We start from the raw sequence: 24,996 nt of genomic DNA on the forward strand, positions 1-24,996 counted from the left end.
CTCCCTTTTCACCTGCTCCCTATCTCCTCTCTCTGTCCCACGTCATTTTCACCTGTCCACCCTCTCTCCCCCATCCTTCCCTTCCCCAGGAGAAAGGTCTAGAGAGTTCCCTCCACCACACCAAGCGTCAATACTCCAGCCAGCTGCAGGGCCTGTCAGAGGTCATCCAAGGCCTGGAGGGCGAGCTGGAGCAGGTGAGGGGCGGCCTGGCCACGCAGCAAGAGCGCCACGGTCAGCTGCTCAATACCAAGATGAGGCTGGAGAAAGAGATCGCCACCTACAGACGCCTGCTGGAGCGCGAGGAGGGCAGGTGAGGGGGCTAACGGTCACAGACAGGGGCTGTATGGGCCCTCAACAAAAATGTAGCACTAAAAATGAAATAGGATGCCATTTGGGACAGTTCCTGGGGCAGATGTAGCAGAGGAGGTTTGGTGAACTACATGGTGATGAGTAACCTTTCTTGAGATTTGAGATGTGTAAACCCCAGAGCAAAAGGCTTTACTCTAGAATGGAGCAGCTGAGCTAGATTCGATTTCTGGTCAATTACACAGACATAGATGCTCACAGATGAATACACACTTACTAAGGGTGAGGTAACTGATATAAAGGTAAAATGTTATATTGTGATACTAAACTCTTTCAAGCTACAGAACATATTCACAGCAATGAGCGGGCAGGTCTTCGTCTTAAACCGTAAACCTGAACTATTGATAAGAACTATAAACGATGAGAAGTATAAAATTGACCCGAAATGAACTTCTGCATTAAGAATGAAGACGGCTGAAATGAACAGGCAGGATAGCTTTCGTACAACATTAAAATGTCCAAACAGAAATTGTATCACAGTGAAGTTCTTAACGAGACAGTGAAGGTATTTTGCTAGAGAAACTTTTTGAGGGCACTATACATCTGAAAGAAAAGGGATTGAAAGTGGAGGTCGTGAATCATTAGTCAGTATGAGAAAGATGATCTCAGGATCTGTGAGGACATGAGGAAGGGTGGAGACCCTTTTAAGTCGCATGAACTCTCCTTCAGTTTGCAAATTAAACTAAATGAAGATGCCCCAGTTGTTTTTAACAGAACATGAAAACATGCTATAAAAACTCTCCCATGATCGTCCCACGCCTATAATGATCCATCTTTTGTTTCCCATGCACATTCAGACAGTCATAACCTCATCGAAAAAGCAACACCTTGTTCCCAAACATGAATGAAATTAAACATTCAAATCCATCCAAAAAGAGCTTAAAGGATGAAGTTCATTTAAAAAAGATTCCTCTTATTTTATCCCTTTTGTTTCTCTGTCAAAACAGCTACATTTATGTGTTGTCTTTCTCTTTTGTTGAGGAGTGTGACAGATGACTTTCTTTACTGTAGCAGCTTAAGAAAGCCTTATTTACATAGAGAATCCAAAATAATTGCAGGTTGAGACAGAGATGTTTTGGCAGTGACTCAATATAATAGCAAAACTGTTGGTTACTGGAAATTCCCCAGACTTGTGCTAATGTACACTGAGTATACAAAACATGAAGGACACCTGCTCTTTCCATGACATAGCCTGACCTGGTGAATCCGGGTGAAAGCTATGATCTCAAATTGATGTCACATGTTAAATCCACTTCCAACAGTGTAGATGAAGGAGAGGAGACAGGTTAAAGAAGGATTTTTAAACCTTGAGTGGGGTATGGTAGTAGGTGCCAGGTTTGTGTCAAGAACTGCAATGCTGCTGGGTTTTTCACACTAAACAGTTTCAAGAATCAAGAATGGTCCACCACCCAAAGGACATCCAGCCAACTTGACACAACTGTGAGGGGTGCCCTTAATGTTTTGTACACTCAGTGTATTTACCTACATACAGTACAGGCAGACAGACAGCCATGCAGGCAGGCAGACAAGCAGACAGGCAGGCAGGAAGACAGACATGAAGAAAGGCAGACAGACAGACATACAGGCAAACAGACAGACACATTTCTCTGCATTGTGTGTACAGATATACTGTAAGAGCGTTTTAAACTGCCAGCTGTTCTGTACCAGACATCCCCACATTCACCTCATGGCTTTCATTCACTTAGATCTTTAATGTTGTTTCCTCTTAACATTTATTAGGGAAGATTCCGGTCAATTTACAGGCCTAAAGATAATACTCAATTATCATCACTGAGGCATTCACAGGCTGGTCACACGAATGCATTCAAGCACAGACAGTTCACGGCCATTATGTTTGTACATGGCAGATCTGTCCCTCTATTGAGCACACTCAGCCCAGCAAGCCTCATAATTATGTTTTTATTACCACCTTCTATTTATCTGGGAGGTTCCCAGCATGATCTAGTTTTATGACCATCCAGGTTGAGAAAGATGACGCTCGATGATGCATCCTTGATCTTCTCCCAGTCTATTGGATTTATATCTATATTCTCGGAAGATCACAATGCACTTGCTCAACTCAAGATGCCAGGCTCTGTATTGATTCAATCTGCTCTGTCATATCGTGATTCGGATGTGCTGATCGCACTATAAGATATCCTTCCGCCACGCAATTTCTTTGAGTGCACAGAAATGGCTATAGTTATCCATCAAATACAGTGCCTTGCGAAAGTATTCGGCCCCCTTGAACTTTGCGACCTTTTGCCACATTTCAGGCTTCAAACGTAAAGATATAAAACTGTATTCTTTTGTGAAGAATCAACAACAAGTGGGACACAATCATGAAGTGGAACGACATTTATTGGATATTTCAAACTTTTTTAACAAATCAAAAACTGAAAAATTGGGCGTGCAAAATTATTCAGCCCCCTTAAGTTAATACTTTGTAGCGCCACCTTTTGCTGCGATTACAGCTGTAAGTCGCTTGGGGTATGTCTCTATCAGTTTTGCACATCGAGAGACTGAAATTGTTTCTCATTCCTCCTTGCAAAACAGCTCGAGCTCAGTGAGGTTGGATGGAGAGCATTTGTGAACAGCAGTTTTCAGTTCTTTCCACAGATTCTCGATTGGATTCAGGTCTGGACTTTGACTTGGCCATTCTAACACCTGGATATGTTTATTTTTGAACCATTCCATTGTAGATTTTGCTTTATGTTTTGGATCATTGTCTTGTTGGAAGACAAATCTCCGTCCCAGTCTCAGGTCTTTTGCAGACTCCATCAGGTTTTCTTCCAGAATGGTCCTGTATTTGGCTCCATCCATCTTCCCATCAATTTGAACCATCTTCACTGTCCCTGCTGAAGAAAAGCAGGCCCAAACCATGATGCTGCCACCACCATGTTTGACAGTGGGGATGGTGTGTTCAGGGTGATGAGCTGTGTTGCTTTTATGCCAAACATAACGTTTTGCATTGTTGCCAAAAAGTTCAATTTTGGTTTCATCTGACCAGAGCACCTTCTTCCACATGTTTGGTGTGTCTACCAGGTGGCTTATGGCAAACTTTAAACAACACTTTTTATGGATATCTTTAAGAAATGGCTTTCTTCTTGCCACTCTTCCATAAAGGCCAGATTTGTGCAATATACGACTGATTGTTGTCCTATGGACAGAGTCTCCCACCTCAGCTGTAGATCTCTGCAGTTCATCCAGAGTGATCATGGGCCTCTTGGCTGCATCTCTGATCAGTCTTCTCCTTGTATGAGCTGAAAGTTTAGAGGGACGGCCAGGTCTTGGTAGATTTGCAGTGGTCTGATACTCCTTCCATTTCAATATTATCGCTTGCACAGTGCTCCTTGGGATGTTTAAAGCTTGGGAAATCTTTTTGTATCCAAATCCGTCTTTAAACTTCTTCACAACAGTATCTCGAACCTGCCTGGTGTGTTCCTTGTTCTTCATGATGCTCTCTGCGCTTTTAACGGACCTCTGAGACTATCACAGTGCAGGTGCATTTATACGGAGACTTGATTACACACAGGTGGATTGTATTTATCATCATTAGTCGTTTAGGTCAACATTGGATCATTCAGAGATCCTCACTGAACTTCTGGAGAGAGTTTGCTGCACTGAAAGTAAAGGGGCTGAATAATTTTGCACGCCCAATTATTCAGTTTGAAATATTCAATAAATGTCATTCCACTTCATGATTGTGTCCCACTTGTTGTTGATTCTTCACAAAAAAATACAGTTTTATATCTTTATGTTTGAAGCCTGAAATGTGGCAAAAGGTCGCAAAGTTCAAGGTGGCCGAATACTTTCGCAAGGCACTGTATGTAGACAGCAGCTGAGACAGCTGCCGAAGGAGTGTCCCCCCCACACAGATTCCATTGAGTCATTCTCACCATGTTTCTCATCTATTCACAGGTACCCAGGTGGGCGTAACGGACAGGTCATGGGGCTGCGGCGCTGGAGGGGCCCCAAAAGAGAGCCAGACCCAATAGGGGAGGGGCCTAAAGAGAATGACGTGGAGGAGAACGGCCTCAGTGACCCCGCGGTGACCCCTGAGGAGCCACTGTCCGAGCCCCTGCCTGAGAGACCTCAGCGGTGGTCTGTGACAGAGAACGGCCTGAGGAAGAGCCCTGCACTAACTCTGCATAGGCAACAGAGCCTGGTCATCCTTACAGGTGGGGGACATGGTCAGACACATACACAAACAGAATGGTATACACATATTCATGTTAATGGTCATATACACACTCGTATACACACAATTAGGCAGGAGTACCATACACACACATTATACACTATATATACAAACATTTGTGGATTTGGATAATTCAGCCACACCCATTGCTAACAGGTGTATAAAATCAAGTACACCGCCATGCAATCCCCATAGACAAACATTGGCAGTAAAATGGCCTTACATTCAAAGTGGCACCCTCATAGAATGCCCCCTTTCCAACAAGTTAATTACATTTCTGCCCATTTCTGCCCTGCTAGGGCTGCCCCGGTCAATTGTAAGTGCTGTTATTGTGAAGTGGAAACGTCTACAGAACGGGACCTCCGAGTGCTAAAGCGCATAGTGCATAAAGATCGTTTGACCTCGGTTGCAACACTCACTACCTAGTTCCAAACTGCCTCTGGATGCAACGTCAGCACAATAACTGTTCGTAGAGAGCTTAATGAAAATGGTTTCCATGGCCGAGCAGCCGCACACAAGCCTAAGATCGCCATGCACAATGCCAAGCGTCGGCTAGAGTGGTGTAAAGCTCGCCGCCATTGGAGTCTGTAGCAGCGGAAACGCGTTCTCTGGAGTGAGGAATCCCGCTTCACCGTCTCGCAGTCCTACAGACGAATCCGGGTTAGGCGGATGCCAGAAGAACGCTACCAGCCCAATGCGTAGTGCAAACTGTAAAGTTTGGTGGAGTAGGAATAATGGTCTGGGACTGTTTTCATGGCCCGGGCTAGGACCCTTAGTTCCAGTGAAGGGAAATCTTCACGCCACATTATTCAATGACATTCCAGATGATTCTGTGCTTCCAACTTTGGGGCAACAGTTTGGGGAAGGCCTTTTTCTGTTCCAGTATGACAAAGCCCCCATGCAAAAAGCGAGCGTCAAACAGAAATGGTTTGTCGAGATCGGTGTGGAAGAACTTGACTGGACTGCACAGAGCCCTGACCTCAACCCCATCGAACACCTTTAGAATGAATTGGAACACCGACTGTGAGCCAGGCCTAATTGCCCAACATCGATACCCGACCTCACTAATGCTCTTGTGGCTGAATGGAAGCAAGTTCCCGCATCTAATGGAAAGCTTTCCCAGAAGTGTGTAGGCTGTTATAGCAGCAAAGGGGGGATCAAATCCACATTAATGCCCATGATTTTGGAATGAGATGTTCGACAAACAGGTGTCCACATACTTTTTGTCATGTAGTGTATGTGTGTGCAACCAATTAAATTTGATTTGAGTATGTGTTTTATGTGCAGAGCCAGAGAGAGACAATGATCTGAGGATTTCCACAGTGAAGACCCAGGAGATCCTCCAAGGCAACGTGGTGAGGGAGAGTGCAGAGGGCACTGGCACCGTGGAGTAAGTATTTATCAGACATAGGGCTGTTGAGGTGAACGTATTACCGTCACACTGGCGGTCACAAGTCACGAGGGAAGTCAAATTCCACATGACCGTTTAGTCACGGTAATTAGGCTTCTCTAAGCTCTGATGCTGCTGGTGGTCATTAGTTGCCGACCAAACTTGCTAACTCCGCACTCCATTGTCCCTCTAATCACTCTGACATCAATAAAAAATGCAATAGAAAATGTAATCAAACACTTCATGAGAGCCCATGAGCTCATGTTGCGCAACATTTCTATAGGCTATGCAATTGTGTGAGAAAACAGAATGATGGCTTCTATTAAAAAGAGGATCCCATAAGCTTTCTATAGGCTTGGCCTACTATACAATGGTCCATTCTGAGAAAAAAAAGAATAGAATTCAAAAGTTTGGGGTCACTTAGAAATATCCATGTTTTTGAAAGAAAAGCACATTTTGTTGCCCATTAAAATATCATCAAATTGATCAGAAATACAGTGTAGACATTGTCAATGTTGTAAATGACTATTGTAGCTGGAAACGGCAGTTTTGTTTTGGAATATCTACATCGGCGTACAGAGGCCCATTATCAGCAGCCATCACTCCTTTGTTCAAATGGCACGTTGTGTTACCTAATCCAAGTTTAGCATTCTAGAAAGGCTAACTGATCATTAGAAAACCCTTTTGCAATTATGTTAGCACAGCTGAAAACTGTTGTCTGATTAAAGAAGAAATAAAACTGGCCTTTAGACTAGTTGAGTATCTTGAGCATCAGCATTTGTGGGTTCGATTAACAGGCTCAAAATGTCCAGAAACAAATAACTTTCTTCTGAAACTTGACAGTCTATTCTTGTTATGAGAAATTAAGGCTATTCCATGCAAGAAATTGCCAAGAAACTGAAGATCTCGTACAACGCTGTGTACTACTCCCTTCACAGAACAGAGCAAACTGGCCCTAACCAGAATAGAAAAAGGAGTGGGATGCCCAGGTGCACAAATGAGCAAGAGGAACATTACGTTAGAGTGTATATTCTAAGAAACAGACGTCTCACAAGTCCTCAACTGACAGCTTCATTAAATAGTACCCGCAAAACACCAGTCTCAACGTCAATAGTGAAGAGGCAGAGTTCCTCTGACCAGTGTCTGTATTCTTTTGCCCATCTTAATCTTTACTTTCTATTGGCCAGTCTGAGATATGGATTTTTCTTTGTAACTCTGCCTTTAGCCTTTTAAAACTATAAACTTGGATTAGCTAACACAACGAGGCATTGAAACATAGGAGTAAAGCTTGCTGATAATGGGCCTCTGTATGGCCTATGTATATATTCCATTAAAAATCAGCCGTTTCCAGCTACAATAGTCATTTACAACATTAACAATGTCTACACTGTATTTCTGATCAATTTGATGTTATTTTAATGGACAAAAAGGTGTTTTTCTTTACAAAACGAGGACTTTTCTACGTGACCCCAAACTTTTGAATGGTATTGTATATTATTTAGTATATGGAAAGACAAGATTAAATCAAGAATAGCCTGATCGGTGACAACATTAACATATCACTTGTGAATTATATATCATCACTTGTGAATGATGCCTAGCGTAAGGCAAGAAACAACGTCTTTTTTTCATCATGTAGCCTTGCCCATAGGCCTATATTTTGATACGATTTGTATCAAAACTAAAGTGGCCAAATTATTTCTTAAAATGAAGCACATGAATCCACTTTACAAGGGGTGTAGAGCCTAACTGGCAGACATAAGCAGTGAGTGAGTTTCAAGTTTGGGGAAGATCCTTTTCATTATAAAAATGCACATTAATAATAAAACCATTACATGCATAATCTCATTTGCGGTCACTTTTGATAATGGTGTTTTCCCGCTATTGAAACATTCGTGCTTATAGCCTACTGCCATGTGTGCATTGCTGTGCTTATAATGTGAATAAACAGCCTAATTTTAAGCTAAACCTTATGATCTGTTGCGTCAGCCTCATTATGTAAAAAAAACAAATTTGATGCTAGTGGTTGCATTAATTTTGGAATCACATCCCACAACTGTCCCAGACTATGTTTGGAATATTTATTTCTTGCACAGAATAGAATAGGTCAACTTTTGTACAATGGGGGATAGTAGATTGACATAGGCTAGTGCTTTTGCTTGTTGTTAGTTCTACTCATCTTGTTGACTGACAAAAAGTAAATGTGGACAGTTCATCCAATATCTTCAATATACGCCTTGGAATTGGATAAGGACGTGTGCAGTTGCATCTCCGATGTGTCTGTCTTCACTTGTAGCCTGTGAAAAAAACCTGATTATGTGAATGAGAGCCATGTGAGTGAGAAGTGCTTCGGAGCACGCAGCACTTAGGGAGAAGGGAATTGTAATTAGTATATTTACCCCAAGGGCACAACAGTCACAGAAAGCATGGATTTCTTAAGAGTGCATTACAGTCACACAAAGGGGATGCCACCGGGAAATTTTAGGCATTATGAAGTGTCTCGAATTGAATGAGAGACTGATGAAGTGTGTACAGCCTGTGCAAAAAAAAACAGAGTTCATGCCTTTCAAGCAACATTTTTCAAATCATCATTAGAGTAGCGTCATGCCACAATGCATTAAAAATCCAAACAAATAGCCCAACATTTGTAGAACAACTCAATTTACATTAATAACTCTAAATCAAGCATATAAGAGTACATATTTATTTGTTAACCTCTCAACACAGAATAGCTGCATGTGCACACTCCCTCAAATTGTTTGGAGAAAATATCATTTACATTTGATTTAGCTTTGTTCCATTGTATTCTTCAGACTATAAAATACTATAAAATAATGCCACGGAATTCTAAACAAGTCTTTTCTGCTAAATTAATTAGTGTAGCCCATATATGGCAAAGCCAGATCAGGACCTAACATAAGGTCAACTCAGAGTATGCTATTCTGTTCTTGTGAAATAGACCAAATAAATCTTCATATCATGTTTCTTTATACCTGTCTAAAATAAAGAATGGATTTATTGCTAAGTTGTAGGCTACATTACATGGACTTATTAGACATTTTAAAATGTAGATGTTCCAAAGGTCGGCATCAGTGGCTTGTAGGCTATGTGTGGATGCCAGCAGATGCCAAATGTGTTTATGTTAATTAATGGTCAATTACCGTGAGACCCGCAGTTATTTGGTTGACAATCAGCGGCGGGCAAAATTTCGTCATCACCACATCGCTAATCAGACCTATTAATCGTGATCTTTGCACCAATGTCACCACCACGCCTACTTCAGTCAGTGTGAAAAGTAATCGTGCCTTAGTGCCAGAAAGTGTCAATTACAATGAAACAATGAAGGAAGCAGGGATGCTTTACTTATGATGTTATTCAAGAGACAATTATGGGATATGTTTACAAACTGTCAAATGAGGTATTCTAAATATACTTCAGGACAAAGTGTTACCACTTTAGGTAGCAGCTGAAAGCATTTTCACATGAACCACCTTTCCCTGTGTATTGTCTTTGTTAGACTAATGATGACACCAATAGTCACACCCACCCACAGTGAAGTACCTCTGCATGCCTAAGCCAGGAGTGATTAACAGCAGTTTATTCAGTTGCGAAATGTGGCATAAATTTGGCATGAGCTCTCGGTCTGGGGGTTGTTGGGACTCTTTCTCATTGAGAGACATTCCTTAATGAGCTCCATTAGATGTGGAGACACCGGCGTCTCCCATGTGGGAGCGGCGTCTGTCATTCCTAAATTATTTGTGCACACATCAGGAGTTAAAAGCACATACCGTACCAACCGGGATGGGAATGGCCGCGTAAATATTTAGTCATCGTCGCCCAGTTGTTTTACTAACGGTGTCATCTCGTAAACTTTCCTTGACTCTGAATTAGATAATTATCACAATTAATTGTTAACGAGGCCTGTACAATCCTTGTGTGTGTTTGGGAAGGGTTCTCTGACTTATACCTATACCTATAAAAGACCCACCCATACAATCATATAGGACTAGTCATCAGTTAGAGATACCATATTACAATTTACCCCCGGTTTACTATGCCCAGGGTACAATTCACAACACCAGTATTGTCTGTTTGATTGTTTCTATACATGTAGTCTACATTTCTAGTTGTAGTCTAGCATCTATTGCATTTTAAAACCTAGCCCATTGTTGCCACCCCCCCAGGACAGACAGGATCGACAAGGTGATTAAGCAGTGGGAGGGCTCCTTCTTCAAGGGGAACCCCAAGCTGCGGAAGAAGTCTGTGTCGCTCCGATTCGACCTGCACATGGCGGCGGCGGACGAGGGCTGCGCCCAGACCAAGCAGGACAGCCTGCCTGATGTGGAGGTCCGCCTGGTGATGAAGAGGTCCCGCAGTATCCCCACCATCGCGGCAAATGTCGAGGCAACAGTATAGTTGAGGCAACAGTATACCTATCATTGATAGGTGATATCATCATTGAATTGACTCCCTCATAAATGTTGTGATCTGGCAACAGCATCCCTAACCTTGACTGTGATATCACCATGAGATCAGCATTGCTTCCCATTGAACTAGGTTGAAGATGGGAAGGTTAAGACAATGAAGTAATTCCATGCGGAAGCTTTCGAAAATATGGGACCGACCAGCTCCATTAATAACTATTAGCGCCATTGCTAACTAGCAATGCTGGTTTTATGAATGGCAAAGAGTTATGAAATATTATAAACTGGGTGGTTCGAGACCTGAATGCTGATTGGCTGACAGCTGTGGTATATCAGACCATACACCACGGCTATGACAAAACATTTGTTTTTACTGCTCTAATTATGTTGGCAACCAGTTTATAATAGAAATAAGGCACCTCAGGATTTGTGGTATATGGTCAATATACCACGGCTAAGGGCTGTGTGCAGGCACTCCGAGTTGCTCATAAGAACAGCCCTTAGCCGTGGTATATTGGCCATACACCACACCTCCTCGGGCCTTATTGCTTCATTAGAATCCTCTTGTATTAACCTGTATATTTTGAACCTAGCCATTGACCCGAGTGGTATTGTCATGTCATCAAAGTTCCTGCAACTCCACTATCACCCACAATCATCATTGTGACATCAGCATACCAGCAGCCATTTTGCAACCCCCATGACCAAACCATCCTGGTGACATTCACACAAAACCACATACATGAGGGGTTAATGTGTGATTCAGAAAAGTGAATGTCATTAATTTGATATGACTTTGCCATCAAGACAAATGTGAAAACATGCCATGCTCAAGAGATTTCCCCTGTGGTCAATAATACATCATACCAGTATATAATACTCACTGTTGTCAACACATTTAACAAATGTATAATCCAACCATCTCTCAGTAACAACTAACAATTTATACAGGTGGTGAAAAATATAAACATGGAAAAAGTCAGAACCATCAGAGTTGTATGTGGCATTCTACTGTGGGCTATTTAAGAGTGGTTATTTTCTTCTCAATCCGCTGTGTAAAATGCTAATGGTTTTGCTATGCTGTCATGGATCAACCCAGCACTGAGAGTTCACCTATGGCTGAAAACAGCTTTTTCCTTATAATGCTGTAAGTTAACTGTAGTCTATATATTATCTATATATGGACAATATGGCCACAATCAAAACAAAGCAACAAAGATAGAAATGTACATTAAAAAATAAGAAGAAACTATTTTTTTCCCCCACACTGCTCACTGTGAACCGAAATTTCAGTGAGGCTTCTTCCTGGAGAGCAACCCTCCTGTGGGTTTTCGTTTCAACCCCAGTTGTAAGTAACCTGATTCAGTTTATCAACCAGATAATTATTAGAATCAGGTGCGCTAGAATAGGATAGGCGCGAAAACCTACAGGACGGTAGAGCCCTGTTCTAATCTAACCCTGCCACTTGTATCGCAGAGATATACCCTGGTTTAGCCAGCAGGGGCCGGTATTTGTAAATAGTTGCTCTACAGTATCCTGAATGCTTTATTTTGGTATTGTTGTGTCGTATACATAATATCTATATGACTGATTACACTCTATATGACAATATCTTTATTTTATTTTGATGCTATGTTTTTGAGTTGGCACCAAATATATTACGCGAAAATAATACCATTGTGCATTGCAGTTGGGTCCCTCCTGTGTACAAATGTTAAAAACAATGTTCTATGCAGTTCTTCATGCGCTTGATTTGCTCTGCTTCGTGGAGTACTTGGGACTAAATTTTCTTTTCGTTTTTGGAGCTCTTTAACTTTAGAATGAATAATTATGCTTTTATCTAACAATGTATTCATTTAAATAAAACACCAAAAACGCTGTCTTCAGTTGTTTTTTTAATCAATATAGAATAGTATATTTCTCTAGTCATGGGTTTTGTACAAATGCTGCGAATTTTTCAGATGTATTTCCAGAGTCAGATTATTCAATGTATTTCCGGAATATTTAATGTATTTGGCAGGTATGTTTTTGGGGTATGGGTGCAGCCTGCAGGGATATTAAAGATCCATTACGGGACAAGACACAAACACTCTTCTCACTTTAAGTTTATTACTATCCTAAATATCAAATAAATATGACAAAATATGAAATAGATACGTTTTGTATTTAATACACAAGAATATACAACATCTGAGAAAATAGATATGATAAAGTTAGTGCAGGAAAAAAATATAATTCTGTCATGAAGCATAGCAATAAGCTATACATAATCAAATTACCCATATTAGGGCCGAATTCTAACTTGCATGCCCATAAATCGCATTTTCTCATGCATTAGTGTAAATGGGAGAGTTGTGCCAAAATGCAGTGACACATGGATATCAAGTTAGAATTTGAATCTCTACTTATCTAATGAACCTCTAGTGCTTTTCAACCTCGTTATGATAACTACTACAGATTTATATCACAGTTTCCCGTAGAAATTAAGATAGCTCAAGTTTACTGTCCCCTCCAACATAACCAGGGGTGACTATTAAATAAGGTACTGATCTACAGTTCATCAGCAGTGTACTTTGTGGAACCCTTTCCATCCAAACTATACAATGTTATAGCTTGCAACATCTATGACCTATCGATTTTGAAATCTACAGTATCTTCCTACCTTGTATGAAATTAATTGGGGTACCACATTTTTATGAACGGACACCACAGTCTTAACTTCGGTGGAAATAAAGCTTTTTGGCCTCAGTGGGTCATCAGATCTGCAACATGCTACAGGAATCCCTGTTACGTGTCTTTATGACACATCAGAGTATCTGTATCAGGTCTGGCTCTGGGCGCCCTCGGTGACGGAAGTGACTTCAAGGGTTTCCGGCATTCAGTCTGGTGATATTGTCTTATCTCACCTTCCCAAACTGGACAGAGTGATGTTATGGTTTGAAAATGATGCCCTGTGTCAACTCAATGGTCGGATTACAGGGCTGAAGAGGGTCGTATTCTGCGAAGACGTGGCACACATTCTCCATACCCGCTTCAGTGCCTTTTGCCACTATACCAAATATCCTGGAGGAGGGGGGGGGAATAATCAAAGTTGGATATTTGCCGACATTGTTGTTAGCTTTCCTTCACAAAATCATACCAATTATAATTTGGGCATATGCATGCTGAAGCGATCTAATAATGAAGAACATTACCTTGCTGGTTTGGAACTCTTGTGCCACCTGTGAAAATAAAAGGGGTAAATTAGAGATTAAAACTATGTTTAAAAATGGATAGGGATACAGTCCATTCAAGTGGACTTCATTTCTGATTTGTAGGCCAAGAGGCATGACCTTACCAGGAAAAACCCAGGGCCCTTAAAAACAAGCTTTTGAAAGAATCAACTCACAGTCTCTTGTCTGGATCTTCACCACTGTAGCTGAGCAGATGTGCAGGGTAATGACGTCTGAAGAAGAGTCTGATGGGAACACACACATTCATCAGGTTTCACTTAATCAAGAAAGGTCTTAGAAGTCATTGCCATAATTTGATCATTGTTGAATGCTCAAAAGAAAATGTCATTCAGAAAAATATGTTTCTTACTTTCTCTGGATGTCTGTCAAAGTGACACCTTTAGGTGACACCTTCAGGTTGACTATGGTGGGTGTGATGGTGCCCTGGTCCATCGTGAAGGTGGAGGACACAGCCTTTTGTACAGCGCATGGCCCTGTCAACATCTCAGTGGGGATTGCACTCAGGTAGAGGAAATTGCAAGCTAGGGAGAAGACAAGAATAATTCATTAATTTGAGAGAAGAGAAACCAGTGTGATGCGTTTTATCACAGCTGTCTACTGCGGCATGTAAGGACAGGAGGACAACCACTACAGTGCACTGCAGATTTCGACACTTACCAGTAATTTCCTAAATATTATAGGAGTCCAAATGCTGTGTGCAATGTAGCCTACTGTGACTGTTTATAATGTAGCATAAATTATTTAATGCAAAATGTTGCAACATTGTATAAAATCTGTCCACGTTAAGCAGATTCTTAATTAATAAGCCGGTGGTGAGTTTTTGTATGAGAGGCAATGAGAGTGTTGAATTTAGTCAAGATAAACATGAATATTTTGATACTTGAGGCTTATTTGATCAAATATAATGTAACGACCCTGGGTTTATACGCGCGGAAATCGACTCTGCCGCACGAGAATGCTTTTGCGGCACAGTCGATAGCGCGCCGGACCTTGGGCTCAAAGGTCGAGGGTTCGAGACCTGCTCCCTGCCTGTTTCATTACACTGGTGTCAGAAATGGGATCGGACCTTGCATCCACGACAGTGCGTGTGCTTGGCCGGTGAGCGCGTAAGACGTCGAGTCGCAAACTAGCGCGAGGACGCGCTCTTTGAAAGGAGGTGTAACGAGCATGCTTTTGCTGCACAGTCGATAGCGCGCCGGACCTCGGGCTCAAAAGTCGAGGGTTCGAGACCTGTTTAGGTTGTTACGAGTGTACTGATTTAAGTGTGATTCACGTGACATCCTGGCAACTTTGAGAACACTTTATAGAGTTGTCCCTGTTGAAATTCGAGACGGTCTATGCATATTGAGGCGAGCATAGAATCTCACTCTCCATTAAACACAGGCGGTTGACGTCAATACCCCTCATCGAGTATTCAAAATAGTTTTTAAATAACTAAGTGTATCCACCAATCCAAATAGAGGATCCGGTGAGAACTTGACAGCACGCCATTCCGCTCTGTGGACAACGAATCCATTGTTGAGCAGTAGACATAGGTATTTCGTCAATATCGTGCTTCTACACCTGCTTTGCTTGCTGTTTGGGGTTTTTGGCTGGGTTTCTGTACAGCACTTTGAGATATCCGGTGATGTAAGAAGGGCTTTATAAATAAATGTGATGATATCCACATTTCTGGCTGTATCAAGCATACTGCGATGATCCAGAGTCGCGAGAGGTCAGGTGGTCATCTCACCTGTGAGCTTTCTTGGCATGCACGGCTTGGGAATCCCTAAAAACATGCTACTTCGATTCAAGTGACTTTTTATAAATCATTTTCGCTAACCCTTAACCTTCTGCTTAAATTATCCTAACCTACTACACCAAAGTCGGGGCTGTATCTTAGGGAATCTGCACGGTTTACCTGAAGATGCCGTTCGCTAACATTGTAAACGTTTAAATATGTTCCTAAAGTATATTACGGGGGAAATAACTTAGTTGAACTGTAACAAGTTCAAGATAACCAATGCAGAAATGTTTACCCTATATGGAAAAAGATTGCAGTATGCTGCAATTATTTATTCCAAAACACCACAGTCAACTGCATTTACTGTTCTTTTACTGCAGTTTCAAAACTGCAATATTTTATTGTAAGGGCCATTTTGCCCAGGTAAGCCATTAATAACAGATAATTAGCTAATATTACAATAAAACGCTGGCTACTATAGCTAGCTAGCTTGGACTATTTCTTTAGCCAGTCACCATTAAGGCCTATCATTCTGTCTTTAGAGACAGAATAATATAAAACTACCTAGCTGATTGGCAAATTGATACCACAACTAGATAACCTAATGATGAATGTTGGGGGCACAATTCTCACCAGTCTTTGTCTTGTCTTCTGGTGCTGACCTGTCAGTTGTTCCCTCCTTATTCAGATCTGTAGACCAAACAGATACTATTTAATTGCCTGGTTTAGAAATAAAAAGGTTGCCTTATATGTGGAATATGCATTTATTCAGATCATCATACAATTTATGTAAACATCTGTGGCTTATTGCCTAATAGATTTAGGCTATTTGTTAAATTATTATAGCATACCATGTGACTGGAGCAGAAGTTTGCAGGGTAGGGCATATGCAGTGATGGTGTGTTGGAAGACCAGGGCAGACAGACTACCTGCAAGGGGATTACAAAAAACAGTCCAGTTGTTTTAACTAAAAGTGGTTGAATATACAAATCAAATGATAAAGTATTAATGTTGTTTCAAGGAATGGCCACAAGAGGGCATGGGTGATCTTTCTGAGTCATGGTATTACATCCATGCATCAGAGTAGCCTTGATGACCCAAGGCAACAACAAAGCAAACTCAACATCACAAATGTGTTTGAGAGCTACATAGATTATCACAAGTTATCACAAGTTCACAAGTTGTGGTACAGCCAATATAAATCTGATCTACTTTCTTTCTTACAGGACATAGGATAGAAGCCCACATCTCTCAAAGCCCTGAAAAGCAAACAGCTCCATCCTTCTGCCTCCCAATTTTCAGGACACCGACCAGACATAGCTGACTCAAGTCTTGTGATTCATGCTTCTCCTAAACCAGGGTGTGGGCCTTTTGTCAAGATTGACAGATTGTTCATTCATGGTAAACAAAGAAGTATGGGATTGATAGATTGTTACACTATGAATAAACAAAGTTGACGTAGCCTACTTCTTACCAAAGTATGGTTCCTGTGAGGAGCCCTTGATACGGACGCCCTTGGCCGACGATTCAATGAGAAAGTGCCTCACGAGCTCTGAGCTGCCTTCCGCTACAATAAAGAAGCCAAGAGTCAGGAAAGAGACAAGGCAGATAGGCAGTATAGTATTTACTGTACATGAATCTGATATGAGATAGGACATAACATACAGACAGATGCCTTTGATTCTACTGTGACTGGTATTGTTGATGATGTGGTGTTGTGATAATAGTATAATATTGATAATAGTTACTGTTGATATAAGAAGCCAGGATTTAAACACTATAATAACATTCTGGTAATTAAATGCTATGGAGTGTTTGCACTGCCACAGAGGTAGATATTATGAGTAATGAGCAGCCTCCGGTTGCACCACAGATTTCAGGATAAACACAGACAGACATGCCCACTCAAGTCAGCAGCAGAGAGAGTTAGGTAAGTCCTATCAGGTCTTTTCAAGACACATTGGTATTGATCGTGTGGTTTAGTTGTGTATACTCTGTTTATAGGACTGTGTAATGTGGTGTGTGTGTGTGTGGTTATTCTGAGCAGCAGTGTTAAATGGGGATAAAGACTTCAGGATTGTTTACCTGGTTGGCCAGTAGGGGATATATTGATGGGCACCTGGTCCACCTTCATAGCCAGCCCGAAGGAGCCTCTGAAGGACGTGCTGTCTCTCACCACGAAGGTCCCCGGCTCCTTATCTATCACTATGGCCTCAGCTACAATCACACAGATACAGATCAGACAGTGCAGGGGTATCCCCATAGAGTCACCATTGTTTGTCACTGTTGTAGACCGAGTATTAATAAAATCATTCATTTTATTCTAAGATCATTTTTGGTTTTCTATTTAAACATACATTTGCTTTGCATCTTTAACTTAAAATAGGACATCAAATGCAACAACGTACAGACAGTTGTGGCCAAATATATTGGCTCTCCATTTCTTCCCAAAATGCTTACCCTGAACTCTGTTGATGTGTGGGCGGAACCAGAACTGAGAAGTGTCCATGACAAACTTCATCGAGTGCTGATTGCCTTGGAAAGCTAAGTGACCATGAAAATAAAATGCACATTATTTTATTATTGAATACGCACTGGACAGAGATTTTAGATTTTAAACAGATTAACGAGGATCTTCATCATCAGGACTCACAGTGAGAGGGAGATGGCGAGGATGGCCTGGAGCTGGGCCTCTGCTTGAACTTTACGTCTGGGACCATTGCCTCTGGAGGTGACTGGGGGCTGAGCTCCCGCTCTGGAGCTCCGTTGACCAACACCACTGGGATGTCTGTCAGTGAACCGGCCAGGGAGGCAGGGCTGCTGTGAGGGCTGCTGTGGATCCCCTGGAAGTGGCCGAGTGGTGATGGGCCGGTCGGCAAAGGCTTGTTGGTGAACGGCCTGGTCGAGGACCTGGACACGTCGCTGAAGGAGCTGGATGTGCAGTAGAGGAGGAGAGACTCGGGGCTGTCGCCTTCACTGTCACTGAGCAATGACTGATAGCTGTGGAAGAGAGATGAGTTGAAGAGAAGATGTTTACGGCACTGTTGAGTCCAGACATGGGATTGGTAGAACTTTCAAGTGTCAAGCTGTGACAACACCAGTTAGTGCTGCTCTATGGAGTCAAGACTGGTCTAACTTGCCATTATCTTTGCATGAAACTAAGATCTTAAAGTAATTTCCAAAAGCATGTATTAACAGAGTGTGAAGGGGTCTGACCTGCCCATCATGTAACTGGTTTCTGAGCCGGGCGACGTGGAGAGCATCGAGACGGCACTGTTCTCTAACGATTTCCAGAACTTTAAAAGAGGAGATGATTCGGGTTTTTGACTGTGAGAGTGTGACATACGAAGGGTAACCGGGGATGAACACATGCCCACATCGCCTCCCTGCGTCGAGGGCAGCCGCCGGCGGACGACACTTCCACACGGCAGTGGGGGGCGAGAGGAGGCATCAGAGAACACCAGGGAGCCTTGGGGGCTGCACCTGGAGCCAGAAGCAGGGGACAGTGGGATGGGAATGCTGCAGGAGGGGGAGACGGAGGTGGAGATGTGCCTTGGAGAACAGCCTCTGGGGACCAGCACACAGTTGGAGACGTCTTCATCTGGAGAGGAGGGAGAACGCGAGAGGAAGTTGGGGCAAATGGTGCTAAATATCAACTAGATAAAGGGAATGGAAAATCTAATGCAATTTCTTACATCGTTAATGTTGTGTTATCTGAGAGGAGAGAGAGGAAGAACATCCAAGAGAAGCGAGAGAAAGGAATGTTCAGTGGCTTAACCAGTTAATTAACTGAACTTCCCTTTTCGGAGAGCAATAAGTCCCACAATTCGTGGGATTTGTTCTCCTTGTGTTTCTAACATACAGTCACTTACGAGAAGTGATCACACACATTTAAAATTGGAGGTCTTAAACGTTCCTTCCCCATAATATGAATGAGAAGTGTTGAAATAGTCTTCTTATGATCAAAAATCATATCCATTGCGTGTCGTTACAGATAAAAAATGTATTGCCTTTTTAAGACCCACATACTCTACAGTCAGAACAGATTGTGGAGACTCATTTAATCTCGTACGTGTACTCACTCATACATCCCATTCCTTTCCCTTCTATGGCTGTGTGTCTGTATTAGATGGGCGTGGCTTTATGTCAATGCTACACTGAGTATACCAACATTTAGAGCGCCTTCCTAATGTTGAGTTGCACCCCCCTTTTGCCCACAGAACAGCCTTAATTCGTCGGGGCATGGACTACAAGGCATCGAAAGCGTTCCACAGGGATGCTGGCCCATGTTGACTCCAATGCTTCCCACAGTTGTGTCAAGTTGGCTGGATGTCCTTTGGATGGTGGACCATTCTTAACCAGTGACATCAATAAGGGATCATAGCTTTCATCTGGATTCACCTGGTCAGTCTATGTCACAGAAAGAGCAGGTGTTCATAATTGTTTGTATACTCAGTGTATACCACACAAGTGTTTTCCTGGGAGGCTAAAGACAGAAGGTTGAAATTCCTCCAAATCATGCAGGCTTTTACTTGTTCAAATGAGTCCCAACCCTCTCTTTTCAAATACATCAAGCAAACACTGCGTTCCTGCTGTGAGGGTGAGAATGCAGTACTTTGCCCTGGATAATTTCCCCGGATAAGTTTGAACTTGTCCCCCCCAAAATTCTGTCTGACTGTATGATCTACCCGCCTGTCAGTAACGGCGGGAACCTATTGAAATAGATGAGTCTGTTGCCCCATGCCACTGAGGTGAGGTGTCCTGTGGTCAGGGTGAGTGAGACAGGCGGGCCACTGTTATGTAGTGACGAGAGTTCAAGTGGATCGGTGACAGGTACTAAGGGAGAGATCCATTGATGAGTAGGTAGTACCAGTAACTATATCCATCACAATTACTGTAACCTCATTCAGTACATCCTACGCCATTTGTTCTTTGGTTGTTTAAGAATGAATACTTCTATATATGGAATTGTGCTCACTTCTGTTTTTCAGTTGTTCAGACAGTGACTGTTAAAGGTTGACTGTATTTAAAGCACCACTGTGTGTCTGCCTCAGATGTTCTGGGTGTGGTGTGTTTTTTTTGTCTGGGCAGTAACCTCAGACAAATGTACTCTATTTTGTAACATTAAACTGATGTGAAATTATGGGTGGATTTTTGCATAGCCCCGGGCCATGGGCACATGAATGGGGCACAATGGAAGTTGCTATTCAAGGTTCTTAGGCTTGGTCTCCAGCCAACGTAACTGCAGATGTTTCTAGCCATGTTTTACGACGGAAAAGTACCCTAGGTCTAAACTCCTTCATTGGCTAAGTTTGACATTTTTCTATGTTCAAAACTGTTGAATTGAATGACCGGAAGTAATTCAGTAGGCGTAGGCCTCCTGACAGGTCTACATAGAAATATCAATTTAAAAAAAACATGTAGATAAACTACAGTTGAAATAAAGCATGTGAGCTTGTACTGAAATAAAATAAATAGGCCTATATTATAGCATATTAATCAATATTGGGCTTTATATGCCCTCTCACTCATTGTCCTACCTGTGTGGAGGCTGCTGGACTGGGACCTCTTGTTGAAGTGGATGGGCTGAAACGTGGGGTCCAGTTCCAGAATGAGCTGGTTCAAGTTATTTAGTGAGATGTCCAGGTCATCCTGTTCACTGCAACTCCCGTTGGGGTCCATCATGGCGCTCGGACTGCACCCCAGAGCCGCCTCATGAGCGGAGTCCAGGCAGGTACTCTGACCCACCCTCAGAATGTGATTGGGTATTATGTGGGACATGGCTCCAGCTATAGGCATCACGTAAATCTCTGAAACAGACACACCAGTAGGATTAACTCACTCTAATACATCTACTGCTGTAAATGTTGCTCTTAGTATAGCTTGTGTAAATTAATCCGATGCATATACAGTACCAGTCAAAAGTTTGGACACACCTACTCATTCAAGGGTTTTTCTTTATTTTTTTACTATTTTCTACATTGTAGAGTAATAGTGAAGACATCAAAACTATGAAATAACACACATAGAATCATGTAGTAACCAATAACATGTCAAATGTATTTTATATTTTAGTTTCTTCAAAGTAGCCACCCTTTTCTTTGATGACAGCTTTGCACACTGGCATTCTCTCAACCAGCTTCAGCTGGAATGCTTTTCCTACAGTCTTGAAGGAGTTCCCACATATGCTGAGCACTTCTTGGCTGCTTTTCCTTCACTCTGCGGTCCAACTCATCCCAAACCATCTCAATTGGCCCCAGCAAGTCTCTTCTTCTTATTGATGTTCTTTAGTAGTGGGTTCTTTGCAGCAATTGAATCATGAAGGCATGATTCACGCAGTCTCCTCTGAACAGTTGATGTTGAGATGTGTCTGTTACTTTAACCCTTTGAAACATTTATTTGGGCTGCAATCTGAGGTGCAGTTATGTCTAATGAACTTGTCCTCTGCAGCAGAGCAAAATATGGGTCTTCCTTTCCCGTGGCAGTCCTCATGAGAGCCAGTTTCATCATAGTGCTTGATGGGTTTTGCAGCTGCAATTGAAGAAACTTTCAAAGTTTTTGAAATGTTCCGCATTGACTGACCTTCATGTCTTAAAGTAATGATGGATTGTCGTTTCTCTTTGCTTATTTGAGCTGTTCTTGCCATAATATGGATTTGGTCAATTACCAAATAGGGCTATCTTCTGTATACACCCCTACCTTGTCACACCACAACTGATTGGTTCAAACGCATTAAGAAGGAAAGAAATTCCACAAATGAACTTTTAACAAGGCACACCTGTTAATTGAAATGCATTCCAGGTGACTACCTCATGAAGCTGGTTGATAGAATGCCAAGAGTGTGCAAGGCTGTCATCAAGGCAAACGGTGGCTACTAATAAAACATATATTTGGATTTGTTTAACACTGTTTTTGGTTATTTCATAGTTTTGATGTCTTCACTATTGTTCTACAATGTAGAAAATAGTACCAATAAAGCAACCCCTGGAATGAGTAGGTGTGTCCAAACCTTTGACTGGTACTGTACATATAGATTGAATTTGGATTACTGTAACAGCGCTTTTTGAGTTGTTATTTGGATTCGTTCCCACGTCCCATATTCAACTTTGATTTGATTATAGGTGAGATCACTAACATTGGTGTGTCAATGGGATGAATGGAAGTTATTACACTGTGTCCAAACTGACCTAAATACCCTACACTTGACCGTTGCTACTGTACAAGTTATATTTACACTTTGCTCAAATGTACATGTATGTATACAAATCTCCATTACAGACCGCTCCTCCGCTCTCTCCACTGGCTTCCAGTTGAAGCTCACATCCGCTACAAGACCATGGTGCTTGCCTACGGAGCTGTGAGGGGAACTGCACCTCAGTACCTCCAGGCTCTGATCAGGCCCTACACCCAAATAAGGGCACTGCGTTCATCCACCTCTGGCCTGCTCGCCTCCCTACCACTGAGGAAGTACAATTCCCGCTCAACCCAGTCAAAACTGTTCGCTGCTCTGGCTCCCCAATGGTGGAACAAACTCCCTCACGACGCCAGGACAGCGGAGTCAATCACCACCTTCCGGAGACACCTGAAACCCCACCTCTTTAAGGAATACCTAGGATAGGATAAAGTAATCCTTCACACCCCCCCCCCCCTTAAAAGATTTAGATGCACTATTGTAAAGTGGCTGTTCCACTGGATGTCATAAGGTGAATGCACCAATTTGTAAGTCGCTCTGGATAAGAGCGTCTGCTAAATGACTTAAATGTAATGTAATGTAAATGATAAAAATGTTTAGTTTCCCACCGGGGACAAGTTATTAAACCTGTCTTATTGTAAGGAACGTAATTTCAACCAGAGTTGCCTACTAAGAAAAAGCTGTCAGTTAAATGACATTGCAATTCAACAGAACCCAAGTAGAAGGCTCAGTGCTAAAAGTTCAGATATTGTAGATGATTTACTCGTTCGTTTTATGATTCACACCATATTGCTTTTTCATTGGATTCACACACATTGTTATCGTGACACAATGTTATCTTGAGTGAATTAAGTTGAAATATCACTCTTCCACATTGTGTGAACTCCACCCAGCCTTTCCCAGTCTCAATAGACCTGCAGCTGTCCCGTGAACTATATGAACCTTCCACAAACTTTCATTGTATTGTAGATAGTATTGTCAACAAAGGTCAACTCTTTGTGAACCCAGTGAAAGGAGCGGCATCTAAATATGAGTAATATTTAATTATATGAGACCTGTTTACTGTTGGCTTAACAGCTACTGGCGATTAACAAATACTCATATCCTTCTCTTCAGGTTTTCTGTCTATCAGTTGCTTACCAATACTGTGGTTAACTTTACAGCACCACACATGCAAAAGTACAGGTAAGGGCCATAGTAATTTTGAAAGTGAAATATTTGACCTAGAAGTATGACGCAATCTCTTGAGAAAGTGAACGGTTTGCGTACAGTGATAGTTGAGGGGATAAAGGAAGCAGTCAGAGGAAGGGTGTGGAGTGTGTAAGAGGGAGAAGGACTATACCCCCTCGTCTCAGACAGGGCAAGGCTCCCAGTGAGTCACAGGGCCAGAGGGAGTCGCCATGACAACACAACCCTTGTTGTCCCCCCAACACTTCCATTGCTGATACAGCAATCAGAGACCATACATTTTCTATCCTGATTTACCACGGGTATTTACAGCAATCAGAGACCATACGTTTTCTATCCTGATTTACCACGGGTATTTACAGCAATCAGAGACCATACATTTTCTATCCTGATTTACCACGGGTATTTACAGCAATCAGAGACCATACATTTTCTATCCTGATTTACCACGGGTATTTACAGCAATCAAAATATGTGCAGATGTTACTTCTAAGAACTGCTTCCTATTTTATTGTTTATTTATCCTTTATTTAACTATGCAAATCAGTTAAGAACAAATTCTTATTTACAATGACGGGCTACCCCAGCCAAACCCTTCCCTAACCCGGACAATGCTGGTCCAATTGTGCGCTCGGGAGGCCCTATAAAGACCCCCGTTAGTGTTGCTGTAGTGTACAGTAGCCTACTATTTCCACATTCCAGACAGAGTGAGGAAAGTTGATGCCTGAGGCTCACTGTTATGTGACACACTTCAACATCGTTCTATCAGCCTTGGGGGCAAAACATACTGTAGTTGCAGTAGCATGAGGTTGTAGCATTAGATTGCGACCCTGCGAAGGACGTCCAATCTCTATGTGCAGGTAGCGTGTGCATGAGGTCCTGACCCACCTTCACCACAGTATACTTATGGGAATAATAGATATGTCTATTACTGAAAAATCACAACCCTAACATTTGGAAAGGCACAATTATCTATCCTTGATGAATACAGTACTAATGTTTTATGATACTTGTTTGCATAAATCTATTTTTTATCCAAAGTGTAACAGCAGAAGTATAAGTAAACAGTATACATATTCTAATGAAATGCATTCTTAATCTACCTCCGTCACGTATGAGATTCTGGATACTGAAATATAGTTGAGGTATCTTACCTTTTTGTTGTTGTCTTGTCCTCAATGTGTAAGGAAAGGGGTTGTCTATATCCCTGAGGTTTCAAAGTAAATGAATCCAGGAGTAGAATGCTTTTATTGATAGCTCCCGACTCCTCCTACTGTCA

General features: G+C 42.0%; 2 protein-coding genes across 6 annotated transcripts in view; one reads left to right on the forward strand and one right to left on the reverse strand.

Moving 5' to 3' along the window:
* The window catches only part of LOC124003252 (keratin, type I cytoskeletal 18-A-like), a 28,585-nt gene extending 16,322 nt beyond the window's left edge, over positions 1–12,263 (forward strand). For all 4 annotated transcript variants that reach the window (XM_046311349.1, XM_046311348.1, XM_046311347.1 and 1 more), the window contains 4 exons: positions 90–310; positions 4,288–4,547; positions 5,855–5,957; positions 10,142–12,263. In XM_046311349.1, the coding sequence (XP_046167305.1) occupies positions 90–310; positions 4,288–4,547; positions 5,855–5,957; positions 10,142–10,373 (816 nt within the window). In that variant the 3' untranslated portion in view covers positions 10,374–12,263. The remainder of the gene's footprint in view (positions 1–89; positions 311–4,287; positions 4,548–5,854; positions 5,958–10,141) is intronic.
* A 207-nt stretch (positions 12,264–12,470) lies between these two features.
* On the reverse strand, positions 12,471–24,962 carry LOC124003251 (tensin-4-like). 2 transcript variants are annotated; one of them, XM_046311345.1, is made up of 15 exons: positions 24,872–24,962; positions 20,878–21,147; positions 19,289–19,292; positions 18,666–18,949; positions 18,554–18,617; positions 17,991–18,337; positions 17,798–17,881; positions 17,423–17,554; positions 16,812–16,904; positions 16,189–16,266; positions 15,971–16,027; positions 13,964–14,135; positions 13,770–13,838; positions 13,576–13,602; positions 12,471–13,444 (listed from the first exon to the last, which is right to left on the reverse strand). In XM_046311345.1, exons 2-15 carry the CDS (start codon positions 21,134–21,136, stop codon positions 13,312–13,314), a joined length of 1,803 nt encoding a protein of 600 aa, XP_046167301.1. In that variant the 5' UTR covers positions 21,137–21,147; positions 24,872–24,962; the 3' UTR covers positions 12,471–13,311. The 2 variants fall into 2 exon arrangements, with proteins under 2 accessions (XP_046167301.1, XP_046167302.1); XM_046311346.1 differs by lacking the exon at positions 19,289–19,292 and having other exon boundaries at positions 18,666–18,950.
* Positions 24,963–24,996: the final 34 nt, after the last annotated feature.

This window comes from Oncorhynchus gorbuscha, linkage group LG18 (assembly GCF_021184085.1).
Source record: "Oncorhynchus gorbuscha isolate QuinsamMale2020 ecotype Even-year linkage group LG18, OgorEven_v1.0, whole genome shotgun sequence".
NCBI classification, from domain to species: Eukaryota; Metazoa; Chordata; class Actinopteri; order Salmoniformes; family Salmonidae; genus Oncorhynchus; species Oncorhynchus gorbuscha.